The 10,845-nt window shown below is 46.6% G+C and overlaps 1 protein-coding gene across 1 annotated transcript in view; it reads left to right on the forward strand.

Annotated features, from left to right (window-relative positions):
• The window catches only part of tfap2e (transcription factor AP-2 epsilon), a gene marked incomplete at its 3' end in the record, with an annotated part of 14,034 nt that extends 6,164 nt beyond the window's left edge, over window positions 1-7,870 (forward strand). The window contains exons 4-7 of the mRNA XM_080516561.1: window positions 1,862-2,093; window positions 5,115-5,233; window positions 6,678-6,816; window positions 7,609-7,870. Coding sequence (XP_080372687.1) covers window positions 1,862-2,093; window positions 5,115-5,233; window positions 6,678-6,816; window positions 7,609-7,870 — 752 coding nt within the window. The remainder of the gene's footprint in view (window positions 1-1,861; window positions 2,094-5,114; window positions 5,234-6,677; window positions 6,817-7,608) is intronic.
• Window positions 7,871-10,845: the final 2,975 nt, after the last annotated feature.

Below are 10,845 nucleotides of genomic sequence, written 5' to 3' on the forward strand. Positions count from 1 at the left end.
GAGAAGAGAAGAGAAGAGAAGAGAAGAGAAGAGAAGAGAAGAGAAGAGAAGAGAACATAATAGAACAGAACAGAACAGAATAGCATAGAATAGAATAGAATAGAACAGAATAGAACATAATAGAACAGAACAGAACAGAATAGCATAGAATAGAATAGAATAGAATAGAAGAGAACAGAATAGAACATAATAGAACAGAACAGAACAGAATAGAAGAGAACAGAATAGAACATAATAGAACAGAACAGAATAGAATAGAAGAGAACAGAATAGAACATAATAGAACAGAACAGAATAGAATAGAAGAGAACAGAATAGAACAGAATAGAACATAATAGAACAGAACAGAACAGAACAGAATAGAAGAGAACAGAATAGAACAGAACAGAATAGAAGAGAACAGAATAGAACATAATAGAACAGAATAGAATAGAATAGAACACAATAGAACAGAATAGAATAGAATAGAACAGAACAGTTGAACGTCCATGTCTTCAAGCTGCTGCAGCTGCAGAGGAAACTGTTCTGTAGAGTTTAGATCTAGACACGTAGAAGTAGTGGAAGTAGTTCAGTAATCCCACTACTTCCTGCCTGTGATGTAATCCTGCGGCTGGAGGAGAGTTTCCTCCTCCGAGAGGCGGCGGGTCGCAGAGTGGAGGGGAGGAGGGAGAAGAGGAGTGGAAGAGGAGAGGAGGAGAGGAGGATGACAAAGGAGAGAGAGAGATGGCAGCTTTTTAAAAAAAGAGGTGTCCTCCTCCTCTTCCTCAGTGTGGAGGAAGTGTGCCGCTCAGCAGGGGGCCGTGGAGACGCTGCCTCAGCAACTTCCTCTGAGACCTGGGTGGTTGTTTCAGGGACTGTCAAAATAAAACCAAGTTGGACTGTTATTACGGTGACTGTCAAAATAAAACCACCAAGTTGGACTGTTATTACGGTGACTGTCAAAATAAAACCACCAAGTTGGACTGTTATTACGGTGACTGTCAAAATAAAACCACCAAGTTGGACTGTTATTACGGTGACTGTCAAAATAAAACCACCAAGTTGGACTGTTATTATGGTGACTGTCAAAATAAAACCACCAAGTTGGACTGTTATTACGGTGACTGTCAAAATTAAACCACCAAGTTGGACTGTTATTATGGTGACTGTCAAAATAAAACCACCAAGTTGGACTGTTATTACGGTGACTATCAAAATAAAACCACCAAGTTGGACTGTTATTACGGAGACTGTCAAAATAAAACCACCAAGTTGGACTGTTATTACTCAGTAGAATATATATTTTAAGACTCGCTTCAAATGAGGGGTGTGGTGGGTGAGGGGTGAGGGGTGAGGGGTGAGGGGTGAGGGGTGGGGGAGGGGGGTGAGGGGGGCTCACCTCTTTGGCTGTTGAGTGTGACTGTGTGAGAGGGGGGAGTGGTCTGTTCACCTTGTGCTCTGCCGCCCCTCCTCCCCCCTCCTCCCCCCTCCTCCCCCCCCCCCCCCCCCCCCCTGCCGCCTGCTGCAGGTGCCCCCGGCCCCCCCCTGTACAGCTGGAGGGCGTCTCAGTGCAGCGGTAGGTCAGCAGGCTCTCTAGAGAGGAAGCAGCAGTGGAGGAGGGAGGAAGTCCAGTCTCTGGTGGGCTTCCTGCACCTGATGGGGGATGTGTGTAGTCCAGGTGAGGTCAGCCGAGACGTAGGAGTGTGATGAAGCCCCCCCCCAACCCCCCCCATCCCACACCCCCCCCAATCCCGGCTGTGTGTGCAGAGTGTTCATCCTCCGTCGTCGTGGTGCCGACATGCTAACTTACCTGATTCAGTGTTAATTGAGTCCCTCCTCTCCTCTCCCCCCCCCCCCCCCCTCCCCCCCCCCCCTCCAACAGTTCCCATCCCGTCCAAGCTGAACGGCTCCTCGCTGTCGGCGCTGTCCATGGGCAAGGAGGGCCTGGGCATGGGGTCGGTGTCCAACCCGGCCGAGGTCTTCTGCTCGGTGCCGGGACGCCTGTCGCTGCTCAGCTCCACCTCCAAGTACAAGGTGACGGTGGGGGAGGTGCAGCGCCGCCTGTCGCCCCCCGAGTGCCTCAACGCCTCCCTGCTGGGCGGAGTCCTGCGCAGGTACCTGGGTCTCACTGTCCACACCTCCGCCGGAGCTGTCCTCCACACTACTGCTCACATTCACACACACACACACACGTTCACGCACATTCACACACACATTCACACAATGGGAACAATTGAGGACAAGGAGTTTGGGGACCACCTTGGGGTACTTGGAGTATTTTCCAGAGTAGAATTCTATCAAGACTTTTACAAGACAAATTTGTCAAACAGGTCTCATAAAAGTACGAGTACCCGAAAATAATACTTGATTAAGACATAATAGATAGAGTATAGTTACTTTTACTGTACGGTATTTGTGGCCTGACCTAACCCTACCCTTAAATTTCACACCTCTGCTTCAGAATAAACCCGATTTTTTAAATTTTATTTACTTTATTAGACTCAAATGGATCAAGACTTTGTAACGAGCCATTCAGAAACTCGGTATTTTGTCGCCGTGCCGGACGTCGAAGGGTTAAACTCCCCCATCACACACACACACTCTTTAGTGGGTCATGGGACTGAGTCACAAGGGAGCCGTGCTCTTTAATGAACGCTGCCTCGGGCTCAGAGTAACTCAGAGTTACTCAGAGTTACTCAGAGTAACTCCTGCAGGCGCACATGCTTCCAGAGGACGTCATTAAAAACATCATTAAAACATCTAAAGAGACATAAAGACACAGTTTCCTCTGAAACCACAACCAGACGCTCAACTCAGAATCATTCTGTCGGCTGTAACAGTACTCTATTACCTCTGGAGTACTCCCTTACCTCTAGAGTACTCGCTTACCTCTAGAGTACTCCCTTACGTCTAGAGTACTCCCTTAGCTCTAGAGTACTCCTTTACCTTGAGAGTACTCCCTTACCTCTAGAGTACTCCCTTACCTCTAGAGTACTCCTTTCCCTCTAGAGTACTCATTTCCCTCTAGAGTACTCCCTTATGTCTAGAGTACTCCCTTACCTCTAGAGTACTCCTTTACCTCGAGAGTACTCCCTTACCTCTAGAGTGCTCCCTTAGCTCTCGAGTACTCCTTTACCTCGAGAGTACTCCCTTACGTCTAGAGTATTCCTTTACCTCTAGAGTACTCGCTTACCTCTAGAGTACTCCCTTGCGTCTAGAGTACTCCCTTAGCTCTAGAGTACTCCTTTACCTTGAGAGTACTCCCTTACCTCAGAGTACTCCCTTAGCTCTAGAGTACTCCTTTACCTTGAGAGTACTCCCTTACCTCAGAGTACTCCCTTAGCTCTAGAGTACTCCCTTAGCTCTAGAGTACTCCCTTAGCTCTAGAGTATTCCTTTACCTCTAGAGTACTCCCTTATGTCTAGAGTACTCCCTTAGCTCTAGAGTACTCCCTTAGCTCTAGAGTACTCCTTTACCTCGAGAGTACTCCCTTACCTCTAGAGTGCTCCCTTAGCTCTCGAGTACTCCTTTACCTCGAGAGTACTCCCTTACGTCTAGAGTATTCCTTTACCTCTAGAGTACTCGCTTACCTCTAGAGTACTCCCTTGCATCTAGAGTACTCCCTTAGCTCTAGAGTACTCCTTTACCTTGAGAGTACTCCCTTACCTCAGAGTACTCCCTTAGCTCTAGAGTACTCCCTTAGCTCTAGAGTACTCCCTTAGCTCTAGAGTATTCCTTTACCTCTAGAGTACTCCCTTATGTCTAGAGTACTCCCTTACGTCTAGAGTACTCCCTTACCTCGAGAGTACTCCCTTACCTCTACAGTACTCCCTTACCTCTAGAGTACTCCCTTACCTCTCCAGTACTCCCTTACCTCTACAGTACTCCTTTACCTCAGGAACCAAGAGTACTATAGATACTTGTCGCCTCATTGCAGTTTTGAGTACAGATGTTCGCAGTACTCTCGCCACCTCAGCTGGCCCACGTGAACATTTGTACTCAAGTTACTTTTCCTTAAACTGTAATCAGTTACGCTGAAGCATCAGTTGGTTTCCCACCATATTTAATCACCTCGTCAATAAAGAGGTTTTTGATTGAATCTACCGTGAAACATCTACGTTGGGAGTTAATTTCAGTTTAAAAGCATCAGACTGGGAAGATGAGATACTTGAACAATTCTCATTTTAGATTAATTTAAATTAAATCAAAAAAATAAATCCAGTTGATTTGTCTGTGAAATGATTCAAGAAACTGATTTTTTTGCTTCATATTCTGTTGTGACGTTAAATAATCTAAAAATCAGCTGAATTTAATGAGTCATTTTTATAAAGGTGTCGATCAAACAGTAGAAATACATTTTCTATCAGACCGAATGGAGCAAATAGACACGACTAAACATTTAAAATGTACATTTTCTAAATGTTTTTGTGGCGGAATGTAGATAATTAAACAATCTTATTGATTAAATTCAGTTCATCTGTCTGTATGAAGAAACTACACTTCATTCTGGTTTGAATATATGACTGGAAAAATGTATTCGGATTCTTCTTTACAGTGGAAAAGTTAAGAAAATATTATTTATTCTGATTTGTTTGGATGTTTTTCCTTTAGTTTTATTGGAGGAATGCAGATAATTATCAATATGTCCTGGTAGGATTACTGCTGCTGTTAAAACCTTTAAAAAAAAGAAATCATTTTAATTGATTTTTATGAAGCAACTGGAAGTCAAAATTTAAAACGGTTAAGTTTCTTGACATATATTTTATTATTATCTATTATACGTCAATGTGATTTCAGGATGTTGCTGCTGTAGCTTCAACTGGATCGGGTGGATTTTAAAGTATTTAAATGTAGTTGATGATGAAATAGAGGAGGGGTTGTGGGGCAGCAGCTGGAGTGTGAATAGAGAAAATACAAAAAAACAACAACAAAAGACACACAAACAAACAAAACAAAACAAAAAAAGAAACGACACAAAATAGTGGAAACGATGTGTGACAGAGAACAGAGGGAGATTTCAGCTTCACACACACACACACACACACACACACACACACACACACACACACACACACACACACACACACACACACACACACACACACTATAAAAACGGCTCTCTGTCTCCCCCGCAGGGCGAAGTCAAAGAATGGTGGCCGCTGTCTGAGAGAGCGTCTGGAGAAGATTGGCCTCAACCTGCCCGCCGGGCGCCGCAAGGCCGCCAACGTCACTCTGCTGACATCTCTGGTGGAGGGTAGGGGAACGCACACACACACACACACACACACACACACACACACACACACACACACTGACCTGCATATACCCTGACAGGGAGAGACACATATTCACATAGAAATGTCCTCGCATGAGCACACATGAATACACAGTGGCGGCCGTGTGTGTGTGGGGCGAGAGAGAGAGAGAGAGAGAGCGAGAGAGAGAGAGAGAGAAAAGGCTGCAGAGTGACCCCAGACGACCCCGGGCGTCGCACCAATCAGCCTGAATCCATTAAAGAGAAACGCGTCACATCGATCCTGAACTCCACTCTGGATCTGATGTTTTTTTTTAACAGAAATCCTTTGAAATCCTTTGAGATCCTTTGAAATGCTTTGAGATCCTTTGAGAGCCTTTGAGATCCTTTGAGGTCCTCTTTGATCAAGAGGAGTTTTTACGCTGGAGTTCCACACGGCTCTACGTTGGGCCCCTTCAGCCCCAAAATGTAGTTTCCATGTTGTTATTTCCACTTCGTTGACCTTTTAAAGTTTCTCTCTCGCTAATAAAAATCTATTTTTAGAGCGTGAAACTGAAATCACACTTATTTTAGAAGTCGTCGCTAAGTGATGACGCGTCATGTGATGGATTCCTATCGAGGTTTGTGGAAAAGTTTATTCGATACCAAGTGCCAACAATGACATTATTATGAGTTAGAAGACATGAGAAATTCTTTAGTCGCCTCACAAAGATCACACACACACACACACACACACACACACACACACACACACACACACACACACACACACACACACACACACACACACACACACACACACACACACACACACACACACACACATTGTTTAAAGTCCCCCGACTAATATATGTTTATCGTTGAAGGATATTTAGAACTTGTTCATCTTGGATATAAAGTGCAATCGTCCATAATTAAACATAAATACAATAAAGACGAACAAACAATTTCACAAAATGGAAACGTAAATAAATCCTCGGGCTCCACTGTGGATTTCAATTCACACCGGTTGGTTTAAAAGTCGTCAAATAAGACAAATTTCAAACTAAAAGGTCTGTAATGTGAGATCTTCAGTTGACCAGTTTGAGATTCGAGACATTTTACAGCTGCTTACAATTTATTATTGTATATATATTTACATATATATATATGTATATATATAGTCAGAGGAATACTTCAATACGTCACTTCAATGTCCATTTAATCATGTATTCAGTGTTTATTTAGTAGAATTCAGGAAGGAAACATGGTGACTGACCTGATTCAGTGTTAATTGATTCCCTCCTCTTCCTCCCTCCCTCCTCCTCCCTCCCCTCCTCTTCCTCCCTCCTCCTCCTCCCTCCCCTCCTCTTCCTCCCTCCTCCTCCTCCCTCCCCTCCTCTTCCTCCCTCCTCCTCCTCCCTCCCCTCCTCCTCCTCCCTCCCTCCTCCTCCTCCTCCTCCAGGTGAGGCGGTCCACCTGGCGAGGGACTTTGGTTACGTATGTGAGACAGAGTTTCCAGCCAGAGCCACAGCAGAGTATCTCTGCAGGCAGAGTGAAGCCGAGCAGCTGCCGACGCGCCGCAGCATGTTGCTGGCTACCAAGTGAGTTCTTCCTCCTGCTGCTGCCTCCTCTTCCTCACCCCCCCCCCCCCCCCCCCCCACTGTCTTCCTCCTGCTGCTGCCTCCTCCTCCTCTTCCTCCTGCTGCTGCCTCCTCCTCCTCTTCCTCCTGCTGCTGCCTCCTCATCCTCCTCTTCCTCTTCCTCCTGCTGCTGCCTCCTCTTCCTCCTCTTCCTCTTCCTCCTGCTGCTGCCTCCTCTTCCTCACCCCCCCACTGTCTTCCTCCTCCTGCTGCCTCCTCATCCTGACACCCCCCCCCCACTGTCTTCCTCCTCTTCCTCCTCATCCTCCTCCTGCTGCCTCCTCATCCTCACCCCCCTCCCTCCCCTCCCCACCATCTTCCTCCTCCGTCCCCTCCTCCTCCCTCCTCCTCCCTCCCTCCCCTCCTCACACACCTCCTCCTCCTCCTCCTCCTCCTCCCCTCCTCTTCCTCCTCCCCTCCTCTTCCTCCCTCCCCTCCTCCTCCTCGCACACCTCCTCCTCCCCTCCTCTTCCTCCTCCCCTCCTCCTCCTCACACACCTCCTCCTCCTCCTCCTTCCCTCCTCTTCCTCCTCCCCTCCTCTTCCTCCTTCCTCCTCCTCCCCCCACCCCTCCTCCTCCTCCTCCCCCCTCCCCTCGTCCTCCTCCTCACACACCTCCTCTCTCCCCTCCCCCCTCCTCCTCCCTCCCCTCCTCTTCCTCCCTCCTTCTCTTCCTCCTCCCTCCCCACCTTCTCCTTCCTCCTCCTCCTCCTCCTCACACGCCTCCTCTCTCCCCTCCTCCCCCTCCTCCCAGGGAAATCTGCAAGGAGTTCATGGACCTGATGTCCCAGGACCGCTCGCCGCTGGGCGGCAGCCGGCCCACGCCGTGCCTGGAGCCGGGCGTCCAGGGCAGCCTCACCCACTTCAGCCTCCTCACCCACGGCTTCGGCACGCCGGCCATCTGCGCGGCGCTGTCCGCCTTCCAGAGCTACCTGATCGAGGCCGTCAAGATGCTGGACAAGGGCGACGGCGGCGGCAAGGGCCACCACGACAAGGAGATGAAGCACCGCAAATGAAAGGGGGCGGGGCTTAAAATGAGGGCGGGGCTAAAAAAAAGAGGGCGAGGCTAAAAAAAAAAGAGGGCGGGGAAAAACCACGGACCACATTTCCCGGGGGGAAGGAAAAGACTTGATGCCCCCTCCCCCCACGCCGCTACCCCGCCCCCCCCCTCCCACCCGCCTCCCCCCCGTCTTGACCTTCGCCCTCAGGATGCCGAAACACCAGAGACTTTGACCTCCCAGAATCCCTTGCGGCCCCTTTCCGGGGGCGAGGAGGCGGGGCTTGTGATGATATCTGTACTGTAAACGTGTGTCCGCCTCGCCCCGCCGCGACGCACGGACGCTCGCCACGCGCTCCGTCTGGAGGGGGGGGGGGGGGGGGGGCGGGGGGAGGGGGGGGCGGCGTCAGAAGCCATATCGGAGACGGCGCCCCGGCTCGCCGCTCCCCGGGAACTTTTTATTCCGTGTTTGGCGGGAGACTTTTCAAAAACGCCGTCTGATTGGACGAGCTGGGCGGAGCTCGTGGGGGAGGCAGCTATAAGGAGAGTTTCTTTTATTTTGAAGTACTTATGTGTTGGTAACTTAAGTAAATAAAAACAAATCATTTTGTACTTTCTGTGTATGTTTATTATTATTATTATTATTATTATTATTATTAATGTTATTACTGTTATTATTGTATTACGGCATAAATGTAATATATTATTAAAGAACTAAGAAGGATGTTTCACGTCTGTTTTCTGAGTTTGCATGTTTATTTTTTTATTCTACTTTTCTTGAATTGTGTTCATCTCAGTTACGACTGTAATTCCTCTGCTGCGTCACTTAAAACACACATTTTAGTTGTTTTTCTAGTAAGAAAATCTATAATAAACCAAACGAGTTCTGAAGTTTGGCTTTAAGAAAAGCTGCTTTCTGCTCAAGTGTGTAAAAAGTGACTTTTAAGTACTTTTTAAGAACACTTCCACAGTAATTCTCGACATTTCACTGGATTTTGCACCAGAATGTTTCATTAAAATAGTTTTTACATCGAGATTGTCGACATTTTCAGTCGTAATTATTTTTAAACAAATTTTACATTTCCTTCTCGTGTACATTTTGCCGCAATGAAGAAAAACGTAAAAGTTTTAATTTCAAGGTTATTAAGGCAGTTTTAGATTAATCTAGATGAAATGAGGACGACAAGAGCAGAATTTATTTATTTATGATTTTATTGAATCATCAGAAAAAGAACTTGTAAAAAATAATGAAGTTTTTGTCCTTCAGAATTAAATTCAAGCGCCGGAACAACAGCTGATAGATAATCGTGAAATCATCGTAAACTTTCATATCTAGAAAGTATTTCAAGTTCCTCCCCGAGCTGGAAACAGAACGTATTAAACGAGGCAGATCCCAGACGGGAGCCTTGAGGAATCCCCTTTCTGATCTTAAATCACGTCTCCACGTTTACTTGCATAAAATATTTAGATACTTAAATAGAAAAAGAATGTATAAAAGTACAAATACTCAAAGTTAGGTACAGTAATGGTGTCTGGCTCTGTAATCCAGTAATATTACGTTGCACGGCAACGCTCCACGGCGTTGCCGTGGTAACCGTTCCTTGGCGTCCGCCATGTTTTCGTCACAAAATCAGCCAACGCCGCCAACTAGTGGCCCGGCATGGCAACAACATCGTTTTTCTTCAGCCGTTTCCGTGGAAACGGACGTGGTTTTCAAAACGCTGCCCAAACGCGGACACGATGCGGGCTTCACTTGTTGCCATGGCGACCCCCACCTGGGGACCTGCTGACAAGCCGGCGAGAGGACCCCCCCGCGGAGACAGCAGAAGTACTGGAGTACCGCGACCTCCAGCTAGCAACAAGACATCACTCATTACCCCCCCCCCCCCCCCCGACTCTCACTGTATTTAACCGGGGTGGGGGGATATGAGCCACCACATTCTCCCTACCTGCCTTATCTCTCCTCGCTCTCCTCCCATCTCATTACCCTCCTGTGAACACTCCCCCCCCCTCTGTAACCTAACCCCCCCACACCCCCCCCCCCCCCCCCCCCTTCCATCTCTCTCGGAGCCTCCAGGCAAACATATGCTGCTCTTCCCGTCAGATTCCGGCGTTTGAGAGAGGAGGGATTGTTTAATGTTTATTAATCACCTGTCTGTGACACACACACACACACACACACACACACACACACACACACACACACACACACACACACACACACACACACACACACACACACACACACACACACACACACACACACACACACACACACACACACACACACACACACACACACACACACACACACACACACACACACACACACGCCTGGTTTTTCCACCAGCGTTTACAGTCACAAATAAAACTGTTCACTTCTCGTTACAGAAGCGTAAAACTTGTATTTATTTATTTTGTTGATATTTTTCCTGCAATCTGAATAAAAAAGCTCGATGAAGAGTGACGTGTGAAGTGTGGAAAGGTGAATGTGCTTCTGCTGTGTATTTTGTTAATTATTAAGAAAAATATTTGGAACAAGTCTAAAGATTCAATACTTTTCAGTGATAGCAATTATTTTTCAATATTTATAAGAACTAAAGGAGCCATTATTTATCAAATTAAGTTGGCATGACACATATTTATATATATATATACATATAGTCTAAACTTGTGGAAAAAGTGATAAACTCTAAATCAACAATTCAAAAATGTCTTTTTAATCAATTGAAGTTTATTTTTTCTAAAATGGAAAATGTGTTTCTTTTAAAGATATTTGTTGTTTTTTTAACCCCATGAAGACTAATGAAACTATGAATTAATAATGAAAGTTTCATTTGGCGGGTGGCCTAATGGGACCTAGGGTTATGAATCACGAGCCAATTATCTAGGCCCCGCCCACTTTTGATCCCGTACCTTTCAAAATAAGTCCCTTTTGGTTAAAACCTTCAAAATTGATAATTGATCCGTATTGGACCAACGGTCCAGACCAAT

This window comes from Blennius ocellaris (assembly GCF_963422515.1).
Source record: "Blennius ocellaris genome assembly, chromosome: 20".
NCBI classification, from domain to species: Eukaryota; Metazoa; Chordata; class Actinopteri; order Blenniiformes; family Blenniidae; genus Blennius; species Blennius ocellaris.